This window comes from Acanthochromis polyacanthus, chromosome 13 (assembly GCF_021347895.1).
Source record: "Acanthochromis polyacanthus isolate Apoly-LR-REF ecotype Palm Island chromosome 13, KAUST_Apoly_ChrSc, whole genome shotgun sequence".
NCBI lineage: Eukaryota > Metazoa > Chordata > Actinopteri > Pomacentridae > Acanthochromis > Acanthochromis polyacanthus.
The window spans coordinates 13,416,251-13,440,680 of record NC_067125.1 but is presented as its reverse complement, the minus strand read 5'-3'; the positions used below and the strand labels follow the sequence as shown (position 1 = coordinate 13,440,680).

At 40.7% G+C, this 24,430-nt stretch overlaps 2 protein-coding genes across 2 annotated transcripts; one reads left to right on the top strand and one right to left on the bottom strand.

The window, feature by feature from the left end:
• Positions 1-4,457: 4,457 nt before the first annotated feature.
• On the bottom strand, positions 4,458-11,730 carry LOC110954895 (toll-interleukin 1 receptor (TIR) domain containing adaptor protein). Its single transcript, XM_022199646.2, has 3 exons — positions 9,619-11,730; positions 8,514-9,110; positions 4,458-6,416 (listed from the first exon to the last, which is right to left on the bottom strand). The coding sequence occupies exons 1-3, from the start codon at positions 9,623-9,625 to the stop codon at positions 6,343-6,345; spliced, it is 678 nt and encodes a 225-aa protein (XP_022055338.1). The 5' UTR covers positions 9,626-11,730; the 3' UTR covers positions 4,458-6,342.
• Positions 11,731-15,082: 3,352 nt separating this feature from the next.
• Positions 15,083-24,344, top strand: srpra (SRP receptor subunit alpha). Its single transcript, XM_051957741.1, is given in 19 exon segments — positions 15,083-15,187; positions 15,308-15,438; positions 16,126-16,209; positions 16,341-16,412; positions 16,414-16,505; positions 16,920-17,125; positions 17,185-17,347; positions 17,550-17,573; positions 17,575-17,698; positions 17,820-17,938; positions 18,014-18,135; positions 18,214-18,300; positions 20,802-20,867; positions 20,870-20,973; positions 21,536-21,682; positions 21,684-21,750; positions 21,883-22,046; positions 22,759-22,857; positions 23,026-24,344. Coding segments are annotated over 18 exon segments (1,992 nt in total). The 5' UTR covers positions 15,083-15,187; positions 15,308-15,315; the 3' UTR covers positions 23,155-24,344.
• The last annotated feature ends 86 nt before the right edge of the window (positions 24,345-24,430 follow it).

Sequence of the window (24,430 nt, the reverse complement as noted above, 5' to 3'; positions counted from 1 at the left end):
CAGGGACGCATGCGCACGTCGCTGCGCGCACTGGGTCGCTGGAGAGGAGAGATCCAAATTCCATGAGTGCAACAAAAAAAGGAAAAAAGAAAAAGGGACAAGTCGAAACTTGATGGTGCTGCTATAGAAGTACGCAGGGATATCGACCTGCTGCATGTGATCTCCGGCTCACTGTGAATGTTTGTCCTGTGGCCGTGTCAATCCGCCTCAAACTGGACTTTTATCCCAGAGGGAAGAACATCTGGAAAGTCTTTTCTGCTGGCTGTGAGTTAAAAACAACAACAAAAAAACAACCTCTGAATGCAACAGATAACAGAGGGAAAGCAGAGGAAATGCAGTGCTTAAAATGGAGCTCAGTTCTTTCATTATGACTGATGAGAGTGAACAGAGGTTACAAGTCAAGCATAAAAAATGTGTATATAAAAAAATACTATTTTGAACGTTGTTCTTGTATTAATTTGCATTTCTATTGGCTCTGCAGGTGGCCACTTAGTGTGACCGGGAACACCTGTGGCCTGTGGATTTTAGTGGTTTGATTTTTTTTTTTATTTTTTTTTTTGGTGTCGCTTCAGTTAATTATTATAATCAGATTGTATTTTTTCACACACCTACACCACTGATTTTACTGATATTTTATGCTTATTTAATTTGACTTCAGGAAAAAAAAATCATTTTTATGCTAGTTCTCTTGCATCTTCCTGTTTTTTTTTGTGTGTGTGTGTGGCCACAAGCAAGTGATATCAATATATAGTTCTCGCTACAGTTCTCATTATGCATCAATGTGTAACTTTCTCTTCAAATTTGTGGCTTTTAAAAGTGGGTTTATATTCAAGTATTCATGAGCAGCTATACTGTGTTTGAATATATGAAGCTTCAAAGCATGCTAAGGGCCAACGAAAGTTGTCTGAAAAAACAAGCAAAATTAAAAGTATGAATAATGCCTCTTGAATACAGTGGAGTTGAAACAGGAAGTAGCATAACGGACATTATTCCGATAAAGCACAAGTGCCTAAAAGTAATAGTTCAGTTTCTGACTGTGAACAAGATCAATTGCAGCTTCTTTTGTCTCTTATAAAAAATGAATAAATCCAAGTTCCTCTTTTCTTAACCACTGTTAAATATGAACTATCAATCGAATGATTCATCGGACATTTATGGATGCTCCACAATGAGTAGCTGTGCGTTTTAATCAAAAGATTTCCAGCCATTTGTTGAGGCAAATGATTCCATTTTCACAGACAGCCAAGCAGTCTTCAGTCTCCTGTAGCGTGCACTATTCAAGCTTTAACCTCAGCTCCTGTGGGTTTGTTTAGTCTATGTCACATCTGTGTCATGAGAGCAGAATGTCTGTAATGAAAGGAGAAGTCTCGTATCGCATACTGACTCCTGAGATAGCTTTTACCTTCGAAAATCAGCAAGCTTTGTCATGTTTTTGCATTTTAGCGTGAAAACTGTATGCAAAGGGACTTTATTTGGGGAGTGCCTTGGCTGCACACTACAATTATAGTATATTCTTAACTGATTTTGATCCGGGCAGATCTTGACTTATCCAAATACCATGGCTGCATAAATTTAGCCCTTGTGTGACTTGAAACAGATAGGGCTGATGTCAAAGTGCACAGGTTAATAAACTCTTCCACACCAGCAATCCTCTGCAAATTGTGATGATTTGCCCAAACCCTCCTCAGTCTGACTGCATATTTTTCCCAGAAGTACCAGCATCTGGAGAGCGTTGCTGCAGTTGGCTGTGATTTTTTTTTTTTTTTTTTTACATTTTTCTGTTTGTAGAGGAGATAACGGACTGAGACTGAAGGATGAGATCAATCTGAGCGTCGATCAGTTTTAACCCACAGGTAGATGAGACATTATTTTTAATCAACAATGCATTTGTAGTTAAACATCTCCTCTATCTTTTGGAGACAAAATTGTGTTGCACAACTTTAAAACTGAAGATTACACGTTAAACAAATGTTTGCTGGCTCAGAAACAAGGACAACGTTCAGGATCTGTAAACAATCTGCTTTGCAGCGAGGAAGATTCCACTGAAACATGTTTTAACAAATTCTAGCATCCATAACTAAGGTCTAACTTTGCAAACAATAAATATTTATAATTCTTTAGTGTGATCCTACTTATATCTTAATTTGGAAAATGTAGCAGTGAAGGGGATTTTTTGGTTTGTTTCCAAATGAATAAATTTAACATGCTTTGTTTGCAGTTTTGTTTTCACATGATTTGCCATAAAAGTTGTATGCAGGTCCTCTCCACCATTCATGGCAAGGAAGGTGTCCCAGGAGCAGAAATCAGTACAGATATACAAATGGGTACAGTATCTGTGGGTTTAACTCACTTTGCATTTCGCTGATAAAACCATTGTGTTGCTGAACATGACTCGCAGCCTTCCTCATTTCTCCCTGCACTCTATGATCAACATTCACTCAAAACCCAGTAAAATGTTTGGATCTCCTGCTCTCCTTTAATTACCCAGCTGGCTCTTCACTGTTGTACAGCCAGCTGAATTTACTCACCACAGATAGAAGCGTCCAGGTCAGTGCCACCGCGCCAATTGCAGACCACCGTGGTGACTGACAGATGAATGCTTTTCCAGATACTGTTGGTGGTCCAAAGCACGCCAGCTTGCCATTCAGGGGCCTGAACTTTCTCCTGTCATTCCTATCTTACTTCAGATTGAAAGTTCTGCAAAGCCTCAGCCCAGCATGACTGTTCAGGGGCTTTCCGCTCTCAGTGTGAATCTTGTCAGCTATTTTTAGATTTGGTGTTAAGTCCGAAAATAGTTCATTTTACACTTCACACCACTTCTACCTTGAGAAATTGTCATCTTTGTCAGACTTTAGTATGCCGTTTCCAGATTAGAATTCATTTAATTATTTCAAGTTTAAAAAAAAGTGGTACTGAAAATAGCATTGATTGTGGTGTTCTGGGGCTACAGTAGTTTGCACATTTTTACTATTTTACTACACTGTCCAGCCAAAAAAAAGCCTCACACTCTAATGTATTGTTGGACTGCCTTTAGCTTTGATTTTGGCACACATTCGCTATGGCATTGTTTCAATAAGCTTCTGCAATGTCACCGCATTTGTTTCTGTCCAGAGATGCATTCATTTTTCACCAAGATCTTATATTGATGATGAGAGAGTCAGACCGCTGTGCAAAGTCTTCACCAGCACATCCCAAAGATTATCAATGGGGCTGAGGTCTGAACTCTGTGGAGGACAATCCATGTGTGAAAATGATGCCTCATGCTCCCTGATCTACTCATTCACAATGTGAGCCCCATGAATCCTGCCATCGTCATCTTGGAACATGCCCATGAACATCAGAGAAGAAAAACTCCACTGATGGAAAGACCTGGTCATTCAGTATATTCAGATAGTCAGCTGACCTCATTCTTTGGGAACATAACGTTGTTGAACCTGACCAATCCCAGATCCTAACCCTAACCCCCACAGGTATGTAGGCACTCGTCATGATGAGTTCATCACTTCATCCACCTCTCTTCTTCCTCTGATGTAACCATCACTTTGGAACAGGGTAAATCTGGACTCATCAGACCACATTTCTTCCTCAATGATGATGGTTCCCCACTATCTTTTCAGGTTTTAATAATACATTGGATGGTTCTTAACCTGATTTTAGTAGTTTCAAAAACCTCCTTAGTTGTTTTCTTTGCTTGATGCAGGCCAATAATTTGACCCTTCTGAGACAGATTAACATATTTTCCATGACCACAGGATAAATGTCTTCCAACATGGTTGTTTAAGAAGTGAGAAGCTCCTCACTCCATCAGCTACAGTTAAATAAGTTGTTGCAGCTGAAACCTATTCATCACTGCAGTAATTATCCAATGGAAGGCTCTTACCTATTTGTTTAGTTAGATCCAGGGGGTGACTTCTTTTTTGGCCATGCAGTTTATTTCACTGTGATAGATTTCCCAAACAAGCTACATGGTGTCCACACAGGAGACTTCATTCAAAACAAAAAAACACTGTTCTTCAGTATATAACAGATGAGGTCAAAAATACCGTTTACACCTTTACCTTGCATAAAGACCTTCAAAATTTATAGAATTATCCAATGATCAAATGTTTGCTGCAAGAGTATCTTGTGTGCTTTACCATGGATAGCAAGTTTAATACTCAATAAGATCTTTTAAGCATGACGTTAGGTAATTTTGCTAAATGGCAAATGGAGCTACATGTGGCGACACCTTCACATGCAAGCAGTTTTTTTCATTAGATGTTAATTCATTCTTATTTTATGCATGACACCATTGTCTCTTGGAGATAGGTAAATGCAAACCTAAGGAGAGGTTTCTTGTTGTGTGTTATCCTAGTATATTGATACCACTCTCCTACTTGTACAGTTAATGTGAATCTAAGGTCAGCAGCTGGTTGGCAAAGCTTAGAAAAGTCTGAAGAAAAAAAGCCAAGTTTGGATGACTGACTCATCTTTATTTATCAGCAATGTCATGTCAGTAACAAATCCTGTTTAGTCTTGGCAACTTCTCTTCTTGGTCATGGAAAGAAAGGTGGCTGCCGAATCTATTAGAAGAAAATTTTAAGTAATGAAATTAACATTAGACAGAACTTTATCCTGTTTAACCAAATGTAAATTTATATGTCAGTAAATTGCAGATTGTTGCCTTTTAACCTGAGAATAGAAGACCCAATATCTGGTAGAAACATGATGTGAGGATATAAAAGTTACACTAAGGTTGTTTTTTTCGCATCATTTGCATGCAAAATGTATTTTCTCTGAACTCAGGAATCATTCAAATATCTCATTGTGCGTGTGTGCGTGTGTGCGTGTGTGTGTGTGTGTGTGTGAGGATTTATAATGGTAACAACAAAAGCCTTGCTGAACATCTGTGCCTTTCAGAGATTAGTCTAAATTTTATGTTACATTGTTGGCTTGCCACAAAAGAAGTGATTATCAAGGTTCTTTTATTGTGGTGCTAAATGTCAGATGTTGCTTAGGGGGATGGGAGGATGATACACCATTAATAAAAAAAACTGAAGAAAGGGAACATGTAGCACTTCTTGGAACTTAACAGTACATTATGCAAAAAAAGAAATCATGCCTGCTATGAATGATTCAATAATGCTCTTGAATGACAAACAATATGCTCCACTTGATTTAATGATTATCTGATATTCTATAAGGAATGAACCAAATGCCAGCAATCTAAAATGTTTGATTTACAAAAGAAGGGGCTGCCAAGAACATCTAATGAACAGAGAACTAAAAATTCTTCGGAGGGAGGAGGCCGGGTGTTACTTCCAATATTTCAACATGACCAGACTTTGTTCCAACTATCCCTTTATTAGTCATACCTGCTCATCCTTCAGAGGGATGTCTGGGCCTGAAGGCTATCCAGGCTGACATTGGCAGAGAGACGGGGCTCGCCCTTGACAGCTCACCATAGCATGGACTGCTTCGGGACGCCAATTAGTCTAACCCATGCACAGGAAGAACACAGCCTCCACACAGGGAGAAACCAGCCAATTGGCAGATTGTCAGAAATATTAATACCAGCAGATGAACACCATCAGTCTGATATCTTACCTTGCCCGATATTTTGTCAAAAATAAAAAATAAAAATAAAATAAAAAATGAAGCATGAGGATGCTTCTTTTTCAATAAGAACTACAGTTTATCTATTAATATTTGTCTGGTTCAACAAAAACATCATGCAGCTGTCAACAGTTTGTTATGGGTGGATATTTCCATTTCACTTTTATTCTCCCTCCACCCATCTGCCCCCCTCATACAGCCATGACTGACATCTCCTCACTTGGAATATACAGGTACAGACACCACCTAGTGGCAAATGCTGTGCCCTATAATGGTAGCCTTTACAATTTATTCTAACTCCTTCAAATGCTGAGCCACAATTAGTTTGATTTATAGGTTACATATTGGGTGACACAGATTTCCTGAGTGTGTGTTTAACAGTCAGCACAAACTCTATTTCTGTAAATCTGATACGGGAAATAAACCTAGATGCTGCCAGGAAATAAATGTTTCCTGTTCACTGCATGAACATCCTCCCCACACACCCTGTAATTAGCATGCGCCAGACATAGTGAAATAATGCATTTTAGCTTAACTTTTGCTTCACATCACTGCATGATGTGATTTCAGTCGGTAGCAGCAGTGTTTTTCCATCCAGAGACTTCAACCTTCATCATATTACTGTTGATGATGATCAATGCAAATGTCAGTGAAGCTTTTATTTCTGTTCAGCATCACTTCCACTGGAATAGAAGCCCCAGTGGAATTGTTCTATCACATGAGCTTGATTTTTAATGGGCTGTCTTCTTAGCCTAATCCACCGCTAGAAGTGTCTATGCTGCAATTCAGTTGCCTCTCTTTTTCAACCAGGTCTTCCAAGTCTGGAGAAGGAAACACAAAGATATTATTATTAAAGATGGATTCTACTCCAAAAGCTTCTGATATATTGCAGATGACCTCCTTTTTGGAAGAGAAATAAGAAAAGTATTTGCCAGATGTCTTCTATTTTTGCACATTTGTGACACTTAAATGTTTCAAATGATTGAAGTAATTTTAATTTTAACGTAAGACAAAGATAATTCAAGAAAGCACAATATGTTGTTTATAAATCATGATTTCATTCATTGAAGGGAAAATGCTGTCCACTTCCACCTTTCCCAATGTGAAACAGTAATTGCTCCCTTAGCTATCAATCTACCAAATGACCAAATTCATTTGGCAGTTGGTTAGTGATGCTTGTTGAATATAAGCATCACTAAACAGAACCTGCCTGAAATTGTAAAGTAGCTAAAGGGTCCCAAAAAGCAGCACCTGGTCACGTTCTAAACAGATTCAAGAACTGCTGTGAAACAAAGTCATTGACATTTGGAAGGTTGCAAAGTCATTGCTGAGGCTCTGGAACTCCAGAGAACCACAGTGAGAGACATTATCCACAGATGAAGAAGACATGGAACAGTGGTGAACATTCTCAGCCTACAAACAGTTTTCAAAAGTGCATCAACGTCTAGTCACAAAAGAATATTAAAACAACTGCGGGCCTCAGTTAAAGTCCATCTACATCATTCCACAGCAAGGAAGTAAATGGACAAAAATGGCCTCCATGGGAGAGCTGCAAGGTGAAAACCTGTCCTTAACAAAAAGAACATAAAGGTTTGTCCAACATTTGCAAAAAAAAATATCCAGATGAGCCCTAAGAGTTCTGGGATATCCTGTGGACTGATAAGTCAAAGGTGGAACTTTTTTTTAGAAGGCATGTGTCCGTTATATCTGGTGTAAAGCCAATGCTGTGTTCCACAAGAAGAACATCATACCAACAGTGAAACATGGTGGTGGTAGTGTGGTGATTTGAGGCTGCTTTCTTTCCACAGGACCTGGACGACTTGTCCTAACTGATGGAACCATGAATTCTGCTCTTTATCAGAACATCCACCTGGAGGAAATTCACCCATCAGTTCATGACCTAAAGCTCAACCCAACTATAGTTTATGCAACATAACAATGACTCAAAGCACACATGCAAGTCTATCTCTGAGTGGCTCAAAAAGAACAAAATTAAGGTTTTGGAGTGGCTGAGTCAAAGTCTGGACTTTAATCCAATTCAGATGTTGTGGCAAGACCTTCAAAGGGCAGTTCATGATCAAAAACCACCTAATGTGACCGAATTAAAACGACTCTGTAGAGAAGAGTGGATCAAAATTCCTTCATGGTGATGAAAAAGACTGATCACAAGACATCACAAACATTTAACTCCAGTTGTTGCTGCTACGGGTGGACCAACCAGTTATTACTTTTTCACAGAGGCGATACAGGTTTTCAATTAATCTTTAATAAATCATCATTTCAAAACTGCATATTTGTGTTTTGTTTGTTATCTCTGTCTAATGTTAACTAAATATAAATATTAAATTGACAATCTGGGAAATACACAAAAATATAAGATATCTAGAATGGAGCAAATACTTTTTCACAGCACTGTATATTCATCATGTGTTAAAGCTGTAGTGGAAAGAAATCTGGAGAAGGCAAAAACAAAAATTTGGAAAATATGCCACCCTCCATCTGCAGATTTCTGTTCTAAACCCTTCCCACCGCACGAGCACACACTTCAAACAAAACTGCAAAGACTGTCGAGATAAAGTCAACATTCATCAGCGGCTTTCTCTAGAATTCAGACCTCACTCTTATAAATGAAAATGCTCAGCCTCACACATTGTGCCACCACATCCTGTTCTCTGTGCTGCTATTGCTCATCTAAAGTAAGAAGTGCTTTGATAGGCTGATAATCTCCTGTCACAGGCTAGATTAAAAAAGCCTGAAAATGAAGTCAGGAGGAGGTACAGGAGTGGGAGGGGACCACTTAAAACAGGTTAATCTGGAATTTTTGCGCAGTGATTCCGAATAAACTGCCTACCCCAGCTTTAAGTTGAGTCTGCGGCTGAAACACAAATCATCACATCCCAGTCTACTCCGTTACTTACAGCTGATCACAGACTTGATGACAAGTGCATATCCCCGGTCAGTGCCTTTGCTCAGGTCAATGTAGTAGTAGAACTGCAGTTCTTTTGGATACTCGGACCGCTCCAAGTTCTTCATCAGAGGAATCATCCTACGAGACATAGGTCCCTCTGCCAGAGCCTGGTGCATCATGTAATTGCACCAGCCATCCTGAACAAAGCTGGGAGTGATAAGCAGAGCCCGCAAGTGGCTGTTCTCCACAGCCTCGCAATACTCTGTGGAAATTGCACTTCCTGGACAGGTGTCCCTCTGCCACAGAAAGCACCTGAGGCTGTGGGGCGAAGCCTCAAGGAACGATACCAGGTGGGTGGCTTCTTCAATGTCAGGATGGGCAGTGCTGTGACACACAAACACGTCATACTTTCGCCGCCATCTCAGCTCAGACCCCAGAGCAAACTGTTGTCTGGAAGGGGCTGTCCCTAGTGATGAATTCTGCAGCGCTGATGTAGGCATAGTTGATGTTAATGCACTGCGGACAGAAGTCTCTGAGTTTTGCCTTGTATTGGATTCTTGTTCACGTGGTGTTGTTGCTCTTGATTTCAAAAGTTTTTGAAACCAACCTGAAAGTAAAAGAAGAAACTAGAGCTACTTAAATGATGATGATAGATAGATAGATAGATAGATAGATAGATAGATAGATAGATAGATAGATAGATAGATAGATAGATAGATAGATAGATAGATAGATAGATAGATAGATAGATAGATAGACGTACAAATTGTGCTGATTGAAGTTATAAGGTGCAGAAAATGCAGAAATGTACAGTTAGGTGCAAATTGTTTATATTTACAAAAAACACTGGTATTTACAATAGTAAAAAAGTATTAAAAATGTCTGAATACTGTGGAAAAAAAGCTAGTCCAGCTATAATCAATAAGCGCTAACATACACAGCACACTTCTGTGTTCAGGAATTATTTTAATCGGTTACACAAAAAGGTAACGACTTTCTGACAGTCTTCACAAGAGGAGCAACAACTTACACATTTGCTACAGATCCTTCCAATATATTGCAAGAGATAAATATGAGGTTTGCATCACAGAAAAATTACGTACACGCTAACTCACCCTGCATTTTGTAAACGTCATCATGTCTGTTCCACTCCTGTCCAGAATCCTCCCAGTAACCACAAGTTTAATGCTCCATTAAAAAGACTTTCTCTGACCCATACAGACAGAACTCAGAGACGGCAGCTGAACAAGTAACTGTTGCAAAACAAGGTCACTGAACACAGCCATAAAGAAAGGGGAAGTTACTGACATCCGAAAGAGACGCCTTGCCATATGCAGTTAAATTTCAAATGCAAAGTCTTTATACTTCACTGAGCATGTAGTTAACTCACAGTCAACAGAAAGTATGTGGGCACATAAATGTAACTGAATAAGTCCGGGTGCTTCTCATCAAAAAAGAATATTCCAGTGGCTAGAATAGGACTACTTTCAGAATTACATGGCATTCTGTTAAGAAGAAGCAATAATGGGAAGAGGTATGTGAATCCAAAACTATTTATGAAAAACACAATTTCACAATTTACTGTATGAAGATTGTACATTAAGTGTGTTTTATCTACAAAGAACATATTTTATTGTCTGCATGAATCATTCCATCATACACTGTATATACAAGATTTGAATTATCCAATTTTAGTGCCTTCTAATTAGATCCAGTGACAACAAAAGCTAACAGTGAGGCATCCTTTAGTTATTGTAGTCCAAAGACATGTATAATCAATTTAGAATGTAAAAATAAAATAAATATAAAAAAACAAGGATAAACTGAACTGCCACTGAAATAGCACAAGCTCCCTCACCCACTTTAAACACTTCGCTTTTCTATAATGGTCCTAATTTGCCATTTTGAATTTTTGATTTATCCTGCCTCTGGTGTTTCCCCTCTGTAGTCGTTTATAAGCACGTTTTTTCAGTTCCTTAGTTCCTGTTTTACTGGGTGCTTTTGTCATGAGAATTCTGATTCTGTCACGCAATCAAAACTTGATACATTTCTAAGCGAGACAGTTTGTATTTATTAAAATACAAAATCAATTTTCACTAGTAATATGTCTAAAAAACCTTACTGATCTCACACAGGGAAAATGAAAGAGGGCAAACTGACAATATATTACAGGCCTATTTGTATCTACAAATCTGTGGTAGAAATCCATGTCACAGTGATTTATGCTTTTGCGGTTTCTCCCTAAAGGCAGTGAATATTGACTTTAAACCACTATTATATTTTTTAAGGGGAAGTCGATACGTGTCGTGGCTTGAAGGGCTTTTCTCTTGCTTTAATTTTCATTGTGGGAATGATCAAGTTAGATAACAATAACAGTGATAAACTTTATTTGCACCTTTCAAAATAGAAGTCACAAGGTGGTTTACAAAATATTAAAATGTCAAAAGCATTGTAGAGGAACAATAAAACATCAGTAAAGACAGTCTGGCTGGAAGTGGGAGCTTCTTCCAGAGTGTTAGGGCTGAAATGGTAAAACATGGCCCCTTTTAATTGTTTAAAATCTGGACATGTGAATTTTATCGGTAACTGATTGTTAAATCTGAGGGGTCTAAGTGCAGAATAAGGTGTTAAAGGTTCCCAGATGAAGAGTGGACCTAGACTATGGTGATTTAAAAGTCTCTGATGTCCAGATATGTGTTCCCTGCTTCGAGTGTATGTGAGTAATTTTGCTGCTGAGTTCTGAATCAACTGGAACCGGACAACTGCAGTGTTCAAGCAAGTGAAAGGAGAAAATAAGTTTGTGGTCAAGGTGCTCACCAATCCTTTGAGGGAGCATTGATTTGAACTTGGCAATATTTCTAATTAGTATCGGGCAGGATTAGATTCTTAGATGATTTGGATAAAAGCATCTGCAAAATGAAACTGTAGAGTTGTAAAATTGTTGGATTAAATCAGGGTCCTAAATGTGTTGATTAAATTTGAGGATCTGGTGAAAAAATAACTTCCAGGTTTCATAATTAAGTGTTTCATGTTCATTGAAGTGGTTGGAGTCATAACTGTCACAAGTCTTTTTGTCTCCACAGTGTGTCAGTTCCTCACCTCAATACGGCATACTGCTTCATTTTACTACAGCTGTAAAATCCCAGTTTAATCCATGTTCTAAATCAATCAATCAATCAATCAACCCAACTTTATTTATAGAGGACTTTTCATACAAAGAAAGCAGCGCAAAGTGCTGTACAACATTTAAAAACATTAAAAGTAAAAAGACCCATCCCACCCTCCCTCCATATAGGCATACAACTGCACGCACGCACGCACACACACATACACACACCCACTCTCACCACTGGCTGTAGGAAGACATGGTGTGGTACTGACGATTGTGGAAAACGCCTCCATTGGGGCTGTCCACACTGGGAGGAGCTCTCGGGCATGCCCGCCGGAGGCGCCGGCACCCAGACCCCCCGACCACGACAGACACGGGGACCCCACACTGAGGTGGGGAGCCCCCCAACCAGCTGAGCCGAGGGGACCCATGGACAACACCCCCAGCAGAAGACCAGACACAGCCCGGAGTGTGGAGGACCCCCCTGAGGAAACACTGGAGTTAAAGGCATTATGGAGGATGTTTTTTTTTTTTTGTTTAATTTGTCTGATTCACATAAAATGAATATACTGACCTTTAGTGGACTTGTATGTATGGTCTCTAAAAGAATAAAAAAATAAATAAAATAACTGTAGACATGGCAGGACCTGAAAAACATCAGCCAATCATTGTGCTCGGACCAAGGCATTTGGTTTGCTCCCTCTCCTGTCAATCAAAAATCTTCCAGCTCAGGCCTAGTTACGTAGATTACGTACGCCTTGGACTTACGTGTTTTCTGTATGTGTTGCTTTGGTATAGCTTCGTAGTTAGCTGGCGACTTGTTTTGCTCATCCTTTTTTTACATAATGGCAGATAAAGATCCATGGGGACCCAGCCGTAAAAGACAACTTCACGAGCGCTATGCAAGTTTCTGGAGGGGGGCGTTTCTTCGTAAATGTTAAGAGGGGGGAGGTTAGAGGGGGGTGAGGAAGAGGTTGTATGTGCGCATGCGCATGCTCCGTTCAAAGTCGTAGGAAATTAAATCTCCTCTAATGCCTTTAAAAGAAATAAAATAAACAAATAAATAAATATATCAATAAGTAAATCATGGGAAGTAAAAACAGTAAAATACATAAGATGATAAATAAGTAATGATAAGAACATCAGAACATAAGAAGGCTTAAAAGATCAGTTAAAAGCCTGATTAAAAAGCTGAGTCTTTAACCTTCCTTTAAAAACATCGACAGTCTCTGCAGTCCTGAGGTTCTCCGGCAGGCTGTTCCAGAGGCGGGGGCCATAATGGCTAAATGCCGCCTCGCCGTGGGTTTGAGTTCTGGCTTGTGGTATAATTAAAAGGCCGCTGCCAGAGGACCTCAGGGTCCTCGAGGGTCGGTATGTGAAAAGGAGATCGGACAAATAAGACGGCGCAAGGCCGTTAAGACATTTAAAAACTAATAAAAGTGGACTGTTTCAGTTTCTGTAACTTTAAACACAGTTGCTGTCTACAACCCCTTCTGGAAAAAAAGACTTTCTGTACATGCATGGCTGACAGAGTAAAACAGCTGACTGCATGGTTGCTGATACCTGAAAGAGTGTGTGATACTGGAACTTTCACTATTCATTGCTTCTCTCTCTCAGAGTAATAATTTATCAACGGAATATTTCCCATGTCCATGTCATTAGCTCATGTGTAGCTCATGTGTATGGTGAGCTTGGTAAACAATGTTGTAGTAATAAAATCGCAGCATTATAGTGGTGCAGGACCGCTGCCTGGAAATGCCTATGAAGAGACTGCCGGTAATAAGCTGCAATCTCTGCATTTTATTTTATTGTCTGACAACAGACACATGAAATTATGGAAATGAGAACAACTTTATTGGGATTCCAGCTGTATTAAAATGCAGTATATATGAGCACAGAGAGTAAAAGAGACGCTAAAAATGTAAATGCTAGCTAAATTGAGGTTGCATTAAAGCACAACAGACAAATGGAAACAAAGTGACTTATCCAGGCCTGTTTTATGGGGCTCTAATCAGTCTTGAAGTTTCCAGCACCTCTGAATGCCCCTCAGCGATACAGTTTCCACAGAGCTCTGACCTGTGGGCATATGATCAAAGCTAATGGTAACATAAGGACTTTACCATTGTTGTGGTGGTGTATGTACCAAAAATAAAAGTAATGCACAAGGTCTTAAGTTTCTCAGATGCTTGGTGTGCATAAAGACTTGTGTGTTCACTCTTGCAGCATACAGTAGGACATACTTTTGTGCTGTGCTTGTCGTGTCTTATTTGCTTGTTGTGCTTAAGGAATGGCAGAAGTAAATGTCTTCATAAATTAACAGGTTTTTACTTTACACCTCCAAACTCATCCATCCAGCCATCCATTATCTATACACCGCGCACTCCTTTATTGTGCAAGTGACCATATTTGGTAACTTCATTAAATATGGCATTGCTCCCGCCTATCAATAAGCATGCAGATTTTACCCAGTCAATCATCGAAGATCACTCTACGCTATCATGGCATTTGACGAATCAGCAGAGGCTTGGAAGATATCAAACTTTCTCTTTTCCCGGAAGTTGGCAAAAGACAGACTTGGCTCAGTCCTCTTCCATACTTGCAGTCAGAATGTCAAAACTAGCCATGGTTAGTTGATGAAACTCACACATTTTACAGTTGAGTAGATGTGCTAAGTGATGATATATACATTTCTTGAAATGTTTCTTCTGTTGCTTTTGGGTTGTTTTTTTTCAGGCAAGGAACCATATATGGTAACTTCATTGACCTTTAATTTCAACATCCATCCATCCATTATCTGTACACCGCTTAATCCTCATTAGAGTCACAGGGGTATGGACCCTATCCCAGCTGACTTGGGGTGTTGGCAAGGGACACACTGGACAGGTCACCAGTCTGTCGCAGGGCTACATATACAGACAAACAACCCTACCCGCATTCACACCTACAGGCAATTTAGAATGATCAATTAACCTCAGCATATATTTGGACTGTGAGAGGAAGCCAGAGAACCCAGAGAAAACCCACGCATGCGCAGGAGAACTTGCAAACTCCATGCAGAAAGATCCCGAGAAGGCTGGGATGCAAACCAGGAATGTTCTCGCTGTAAGGAAAAAGTGGTAACCACTAGCCCACTGTGCAGCCCTGAATTTCAATATGAAAAGAAATATGTCCTATGTCCTACAATAACATTCTCGGGTTGAAATATATCTCATTGAGTACCCTAATGAGTGACCGTCACAGGGGGCTGGAGCCTTTTCCAGCTTCTCCAAATTCACAACAACCACAAACCTTAATAAAAAAAAGTATATATTTATCTTATGGGACATTTAAGTGTACATTAAGAAGCTGCTTTGCCTATTTTGCATCCACAAAGTGAAGAAGTAGCCTGTGAAACACTGGTCTCATTGAAAACGTGCATGTCAAGCGCGCATGCTCGGAATTCTTAGGGGGGGGGGGGGGGGAAGCCGGAACACTGCGTCACTTCCGGACTCTGCATCTGACGTGTCTGAAACAGTGTTGCGGTGGTGGTGGGATTTCACTCGTGGGGGATTTATCATCTATTGAAGTATTACCTGGTAAGATCGAATCACTTGAACGTCGGGCGTTACCACTTTGAATGTTTATCATAACGTTCATTTAGCCCTGGCCTTCCGTTTCACCTTTCCCTTCTGTGTGTGTGCTTTATAAAAATCCAGATAGCAAGATGCTAGACTTCTTCACCATCTTCAGCAAAGGGGGGATAGTGTTGTGGTGTTTCCAGGGAGCCGGGGTCACCGAATCCTTCACGGGACCGGTGAACGCTCTGATCCGCTCCGTGATCCTCCAGGTGAGCCTCAGAAACAGGGCAGCCTGTTGTGACTGTCGGATCTGTTTATCAAACTGTTAGTTTGGCTCGGGCAGCTAATGCTAACGCTAGCAGACATTAGCTTATTGCGCAAGGCAAGTGTACTAAACAAGCCACTTTAGAGATGGAAATTGCCTTAAATAAATCAAGCTGTCGTGGTTTGCATGCTGAATTTGGATTTAACATGTGCTGTAGTGACTTCTTCCACATAACTAAGAGTCAGGTCACCGGTATTTTTATAGCACATTTAACGTAGCAGCCGGTTAGCCAAAAAGTATTTCCTGTAGAAAACGAAACTTGGCGTTATGGATTAACCTGCTACGTTTCAATATTAAGGTTGAGTCACTACACGTGTTATTTATGATGTGATATCACTGAATAATTCAAATACAAAGGGTTAAACCCCTCCAGAAATATATAAATGGAACTTACCTGACTATAATAAATATTAAAGCTAAACTTCAACAGTGTTATTACACTGTTATTACTTACAGAGATTAACCTAATGAAGAAATAAAGGATTATCCTACAAAAACAACAAACTAATCCAAGGATTTTCTGGATTTTCTATGACCACGCTTTCTTGTTTCTTATTATTTCTTGATAATTTTATTTGTTTAGCAGCAGCTTGTGTGTTAGTTCCTCACTGATTTTGTGTTGTGTTTACAGGAGCGAAGTGGGAACAATTCATTTACTCATGAGGCCCTGAGTCTTAAATACAAGCTCGACAATGAGTTTGAGTTAATTTTTGTGGTACGTTTCTCCTCTGCACACTGAATGAATTCAAATCAAAGACCAACTGAAGTGCAGATTGCAACTTTGTGTGTGTTTCTATTATTATTTTTACATGTCTGAGGTCATTTTCTTATTTTTCCTCCCGTCAGGTGGGTTTTCAAAAGATCCTGACGCTGACATATGTGGACAAGTTTATAGATGACGTTCAGCTTCACTTTAGGGGATCGTTACAAGAATGAGCTGGAGCAAAAGGGGGCTTTGAAGCTTCTCAACAACAGCTTTGAATTTGAGAATGACTTCAAGATGCTTCTTCGGTAAACACAAAGTTTCACTTTCCATAATAGCCAGCTTCTCCAGTATTATTGTTTAGTCTCTATGTCTGCAGCAAGGGATGACAATGTATACCTGATTGATTCTATCAGCACATACCAGTATTAGTAACGTAAAGTCTTAACATGTCAATTGAGACCCTTTGTAAATTTTAAAAGTTATTGAAATTAATGTGTCTCAGCTGTTGCCAGGAAATATCGCATTTTCCAGTGCTGGTGGTAATACAATTTATGTGCCATGTAAAATCTTCAACTCATGAAACTGTGAGAATCAAAAGTTTATTTCAACCAACCAAAAAAAAAAATCAAACCGAGTAAATATATAAAACCAAAAACGCTTAACTGACCACATTATTTTTGTTCTGCCCATGCTGACAAATATCAAATTTTAACAACAAGAGAGGCAGAGGACAGCAGTAAGGCTCGAAGCCCAGCCCCAATGCGGTCCTTTAAGGAGTCTGAGAAATCCCAAAAAACTGTGAAGTCGATGATTGAGACGAAAGGTGGGGACAAAGGCAAGGAACAGGGTGGAAAGAAGAATAAAAATACCAAAAGGAGGGTGAGTGCTTTTTGTGGTTGTCCTAAAAAAAAAGCTAATTCGGATGGCTAATGTAAGGTGATTTCAAATTCAGGCTCAATCGATTGACATTCTGATCTGTTTCAGCTCCTGCAGTTGAGGCCTGCCAAGGGGGATCAAGGCAAGGCCTCATCCTCCGGCCAAAAAATGGCTGAGAACGGTAACCAGGCTTGACTGCTGATGAGATCATGCAAAAGAAGAGAGAGGAATTTTTCCGCAAACGCATGGTGGGAACTACTGAAAAGCCCAGGTGAGCTTGCTGACATATCAAAAGCAATATGACAAGAGCAGACTCACAGCTGTTTGAATGAAGGAGACAGTCACACAAAAATAGTATAAACATGCATTTAACTTGCACACTTAGAAGAGCTAAGAGTTTTCTTCTCTTCCCAAGTGTAAAGTATTTTTACCTGCTATTTTTTAATCACAATATTCTGCTGTCCGCCTTGCAGTAAGTCCCCAAAACCTCAAAAGCCTCGGGAGAAACAAATGCGTTTGGGACATGGGTGGTAACAGCACCAAGGACCTGGACTACAGCGAGAGGAATGGAGATGGTTCTACCAACGGTGGCGAGCAGAACCAGGAAGCACAAATTGATCTGGTATGTACCACCTTGTCTTCACCTCAGAGATGTTTTTAGGTGAAAAGACACCTGCTTTAGTCCCAGTAATGATGATAAAAGAGCCTGATGCTAAGTACTGGATGTCTTGGATTGGTTTCAGGGAATGCAGCCAAGCTCCATGCAGGGAGACCTGCCGTCTGTGGACTATGAGTCCAGCGAGGGAGAGGAGATGGAGGACGAAGACGAGGAAGTGGTTGTCAGTGAAACAAGCAAGACCAGTAACGCCGTGTTTCTTTTGCATGCAAGATATACGTTGTGCTGATGAAAAGGTGCTCAGATTTCTTGTTTTCTCAGCTCCAAGAAAGGTGGTGGTTTTGGGGGAATGTTTGGGATGCTGAAGGGCCTGGTGGGCTCCAAGAGTTTGTCCCAGGAGGACATGGAGCCAGTGCTGGAGAAGATGAGGGACCACCTCATCGGTACAATATCATGCCTCTTTCACTTGCTGTTTTTATTTGCAAGTTGTGATATTCATTATCTCCTTTATGATCCAACAGCAAAGAATGTAGCAGCCGACATTGCCTCCCAGCTCTGTGACTCTGTAGCCAAAAAACTGGAGGGCAAAGTCATGGGCACATTCACCAGTAAGTCCATTCTTTTTACAATAATCACAACAAACTATCAACCCACACTCTCTTTCTTAGATTGCTAATCCTCCTGTGAGAGCACCAGTCTGCTTGCTGGAAACAGTAATCAGGGTTTCCGTGGGTTTTAAAAAGTATTAAAAAGTGATAAATCAAAAACGCAAAATTTAATGGCCTTAAAAGGTTTTAAATTTGGGCAAAAGGTATTATTTTTAAAAACGAGGTATTATTTTTTTCTTTTAGACAATGAGCTGTTTCATTTTGATCAAAAATAAACATAAATAAAATAAAACATATCTTGCTTGCAAATTTTATACCGGAACGTTCGTCAGTCGCTCACGTCGACGTCATAGCAATGCATTCATTGGTCGTTAGAGAGCTGAAATCCTCCGCGTGCGCACTGAGTACATAGCTGACTTACCTGCTGCAATGCTAACTTGACATCTCCCTGGATGATGCCACTTTGACTTCCGAGAGCGACCGCGGCCTGCGGGATCGCGGAATAGCGCTCATCTGTCCGCAGATTGCTCTCCCACAACCTATACGTGGATCCAAACTTTAAGCCGTATCACTGCCGAAAGTCTAATCATTTGGTCCTTGTGTCATTTCTGACCGACCCTGAAAACTTCATTCAAATCCCGAGTCCGTATTGAATGATGTGGGTAACAAGGAAATTATTCACACACGCTGATCGTCACATAACTCCGCCGTGGCTCTCAGCGGCGAGACCGAGACGCCCCGTCTGCCCCAGTTGTCCGACCACGGAACGCGTTGCCTGTGGTAGAGTCCCGCTCAGGCGGTGGTCGACCCTCCGGATGACATGGACATTTCTTTCCACTCTTTGGTGGAATAATTAATCTAATTTACCTCATTCTTTCAGTGCTCTAATGGATCTAGATGCAATAGTTTCCATCATGGTGATTTGTCTGGTCTGTTGTCCGCTCATTTCAGCCGTTCTAATATGTTTCGTGAGTGTGTATCAATCGATGATTTTTTTTTCTTTTTTTGTATTCCACCACAATATTGCACGGTTGTAAAACAGTTTAGCTCCGCTTTGGTGAAGAACATCAGTGAATTAATTGTTTATCACGGTCTTCAGCAGTAATTTTTATTGGTAAATGAGAGACATTAGTATCGCACATGTCTGCATCTTCAAACCATAAACAGGAAGTGAATTCGGTGACATACGTGCATTACGTTTGCGCTGGGAGCTGCTATGATTGGTGGAACTCACGGGAGGCGGGCCAAAATTGCGGGAAAGTTGCGGTGATTGGACAAAATTGCAATGGCTGAACTAATCACAAAATCAAATTCTCTGAGAAGATACAAAGAGAAGAAGGAGGAATTGGTGCAAATGGACAAAACTAACGAGGACAAGGCTGTGCAGCTGACGCACTTGCCGTAAGACTTTGATTTTGTCTCTCTCTCTCTCTCTCTCTCTCTCTCTCTATTTTATGAAAGGTTAAGGCACTTGGCACAAGATTTTTTATTTTGCCATCCTGCTCTCTTTTTGATTAAGTGTTTTGTGAAAATCAAAAACCAAGCATACGAAGAAAAGAACACTGTCCCTACGGTGAAACATGGAGGAGGCTCAGTAATGTTTTCGGGCTGCTTTGCTGCATCTGGCACAGGGTGTCTTGAAAGTGTGCAAGGTACGATGAAATCTGAAGACTATCAAGGCATTCTGGAGAGAAATGTGCTGCCTAGTGTCAGAAAGCTTGGTCTCAGTCGCAGGTCATGGGTCTTCCAACAGGACAACCATCCAAAACACACAGCCAAAACACCCAAGAATGGCTGAGAGAAAAGCGTTGGACTATTCTAAAGTGGCCTTCTATGAGCCCAGATCTGAATCCCATTGAACATATGTGGAAGGAGCTGAAACGTGCCATTTGGAGAAGACACCCATCAAACCTGAGACAACTGGAGCTGTTTGCTCATGAGGAGTGGGCCAAAATACCTGTTGACAGCTGCAGAACGCTCATTGACAAATACAGAAATCGTTTAATTGCAGTGATTGACTCAAAAGGTTGTGCAACAAAATATTAAGTTATGGGCACCATCATTTTTGTCCAGGCCTGTTTCATTAGTTTGTTTTTTTAAATAATTATGTTAATCAACAATTCAAAAGTAATGGCTGTTTTGATTATTTAATTTTCAATAAATTTTTATTTATTGTTACTTTTGTGAGTTTCAAGTGATTTCAGTGAGAATTGTGGGTTTTTCCTTCTTTAACTGAGGGGTACCAACAATTTTGTCCACGTGTGTATATTGATGCTATGAGCTCATTATTTTTGATGACTGAGTCAGGCAGAGCCTTAAAAAGTGATTGTAATTGCATCACAATGTTGTTAAAATGTATGTATACAGCATAAGGTCATCAAATGTAAAATATAATAACTCATCATGTCATTGTGACATTAGATAGTCTGTGTAGCATATAGAAAATGTATAAGAACTACATTATGCGCATCGTTTTCTAACAAAACCTTCCGTGTTTGCAGCTGTGGCCTCAACAGTAAAGCAGGCCCTGCAGGACTCACTGGTGCAGATCCTGCAGCCCAAGCGAAGGTGGATATTCTGAGAGATGTCATGGAGGCGCAGAGCCAGCGAAGGCCTTTTGTCATTACATTTTGTGGTGTCAACGGGGTTGGAAAGTCTACCAACCTTGCGAAGGCGAGTTGACTTTTTCGAAAAGGTGTATAGACGTGCCCCACATTTGTTGTTTGTCTGGAAGTTCCCTGAAGTTTCTGTGGATAAGTGAGCGTTTACCTACACAGACAGGAGCTTTAAGGTGGTGGTTTGGCCTGTTTTTTGTTGAGAGTTTGTGGTCATGTGTAGCTGTTTGTTCATATGAAGACTATGCAGCTAAACCACTGTACCTGTACACTGTTTTTTTTTTTTTTTATGGTTCTTTCAGTTCAGCATTTGACTGCAGCTTACAGGAAATTCACATCAACCATGTGAAATAGTACAGCTGAATAATGTATAATATCCAAATGACAGGGTGGGCCTCACAGATTAAACTATTTTTAAATAATTATGTCTTCATAAAGTATTGAAAATTGTAGGTCAAGTGACGTCAAAAGTTTTCACTTTTTCAAAGCAGAGTTTCCTTGCCAGGGTACGACTAGGACAGCTGTTGGTTATGACAGTAACGGTGGCTCAGTGTGACAGTGAAGCAGCAAAGAGAAACACCAGGAAATGTTCAGCTGACCTTCTCTCTGTCTTGGTCCAGATCTCCTACTGGCTGATTGAGAACGGTTTCACTGTCCTGATCGCAGCCTGTGACACGTTTCGTGCCGGGGCAGTGGAGCAGCTCCGAACTCATCAGCGCCGCCTGAACTCTCTGCATCCCCCAGAGAAGCACGGAGGACGCCCCAGTAGTCCAGCTCTATGAGAAGGGCTACGGGAAAGATGCAGCTGGAATTGCCATGGAGGCCATCGCCTATGGTAAAATATTTCGTCCTGTGCTTGAGCGTTCTGTATCTCAGCTGTGAAGAAGTGGTGTAATTATTCTACACTTCTTTCCATCAGTAATTAATGTCACTTATGTGGTAATTCTCCTGTGTTTGATCCCTGCAGCCCGCAACCAGGCCTTCGATGTAGTGCTGGTGGACACTGCTGGGCGTATGCAGGACAACGCCCCCCTAATGACAGCTCTGGCCAAACTTATTGCAGTCAACATGCCCGACCTGGTGCTGTTTGTTGGGGAGGCTCTGGTGGGCAATGAGGCAGTTGACCAGCTGGTAAGAAAGCAGACAAGTTGAAGATTACATAGAGGAAATACTGATGACTTACCTGCCGATTAAGAAACGAGTTGAATTTTAACATAACATTTGCATCATTATGTTACAGCTTGGCTCGAAAGCTGTAACAAACAGGGAGACAAACACAGCGTGGTGACTAAAAAGTACTTTATTGCACAACAAACCACAACCAGAGAACCCAAAAGCATGTGGCTGAAGCTCCCGCAGGCAGCCACTTCTGTGAGAGCGCTCCAGGTTATCTAGAGCTTAGCCACTTGATCCCAGGTGTAGCTCTTCAACTGACGACCCTCAGCTCCCGAAAGGAGCACCTGTCCAGGCGGAGGGTCGTCACAATTACAATATATTGTATTTTTTCATGTAATCTACTGCTATTACCTGACACTCTTTCCCTGAGTGCACAGAGCTTAAAAGCAAGTTTTTACTTTCATGTTGGAAGTTAGGAGGGATTTAATAACAGACCTTCAGTTATAAACCGTAATAAATAAAATAGGTGTTGTGAAGTAAAATGGCTTTCTGTGGATAAATATGTCCACCAGAGGTCAGTGTTGCTCCAGTGGTGACTGTTCAGTTTAACAGTCGTCGTGTTTGTACAGATGTCTTTCCTCCTCCTCCAAACCTGAAAGAGGACACTATACATATGAACTCTGTCCTCAGCTGCCTCCTGAATAACTCGGGTTTCTCTTGTCTTCAGGTGAAGTTCAACCAGGCTCTGGCAGACCACTCCATGTCTGACAAGCCTCGCCTCATCGATGGCATTGTACTCACTAAGTTTGACACCATTGATGACAAGGTATTTTCTAATTTTTGTCACATTTTTCGCCATCTGAACTATCCGACTTTGGACTCTAGAAATAATTATAATTCATTAAATGATTTTCTCGTGGCAACTTTCTGACTTTCGAATCATTTTAAGTGGGAAAGCTGATAGCAGTCGTGCGTCATCCTCCCTTCTTCACAGGTGGGTGCTGCCATCTCGATGACTTACATCACAGGCCAGCCTATTGTGTTTGTGGGCACCGGGCAGACCTACAACGACCTGCGCAGCCTCAACGCTCGCGCCGTGGTCAGCGCCCTGATGAAGGCTTAAGTGGCCGCATGTTCTACTGTTTATTCGTCATCGCAAGGAAGCCAACAACACCTTCGCCATGCTGCCACGTGATGTTCCAGCCCTGCTAGTCTGCGTCTCTCATGTTCCTGGCCAGCCCTCTCTACTTTACATCGAATGAATTAACTCATCTCACACGCAGGACTTTGTTCTCCCAGTGCAGGACAAGTGTGCACTATAAAAGACGGAACATTTTGCAACAAAGCCAGAGGAGCCTCCCTTTGCATTATTTCTAAACTTTTGGGCCAAATTAGAGAGTACCTCAGATAAGCTTGTGTTCTCAAACGGTGAAGTCACATCCAAATGACGTTTTAGCTGACGAAATGGACCTAGGCTGGGGTCATCAGTTTACTGCTGACAGTGGGAAAAAAAAAAAAAAACTTAAACAAAAAATTCTCTACCTGGCATTTTGTCAGTCAGTTTTCCCCTCTTCATGTAAATGAGGTCAGGTTGTGACGGCTTGCTGGATGTGACATTTCACCAGCTGCCTGTGCCTGAGGAAAGCTAAGTGACCATAGTGCCTATCTGTCTCCTGTCTTCTTAGTTTTCACTTTCACTACATGAAGCGTTACCTACCAAGAATACAATGCCAGTTCAGATCAGAAACCACTTCTCCTAGTCTAGTGGAGGAAACGGTGTACAGCTAACTATCGACAACCTAAAAGGTTAGTACATGTTGTCCAAATAGAAGTCCAGGCTCAATGGAGGCTGATCCTCAGTACACAAAAAATAAATTCATATCTCCTAAACAACACACTAACAACTGTGGATCTACTTTTACTTTAGATTGTTCTTTGATTATCTTCTCCCACAGCTACTCGCCTACCTAATACAGCACATTTTCATTACAAAGTGGAGCCTTTGATCCTTCAGTTTATAGCAGACGAAAAGTGGAAGGACATTTTGTAAATTTATTTTTTTTTAGTTCCTATAGGGTGCCATAGATTTCAGAATACACTTTGTTTTAAATGAATTTCTATGGCCCTTTAATTTATTTCCCCCTCTGATTTATTCTTCATTTATAAGAGGAAATAGTCTTAAATAAGTCTACCCCCTTTAAATTGTGGTAGTGCAATATGAGAGAATCAAGAGTTATACTGAAGATTTGAGCTAATTTATGAGAATGTAAACATTTCTAAATAAAGCTGCTATATGCTATGACAGCCTGTAAAGTGGAACTTGTTCTGTCATATGTTGCAGATGCACATGGTTTGTATCTGTGTTACAGAACTGCACCCTTCCTATCGGGATTTGACAT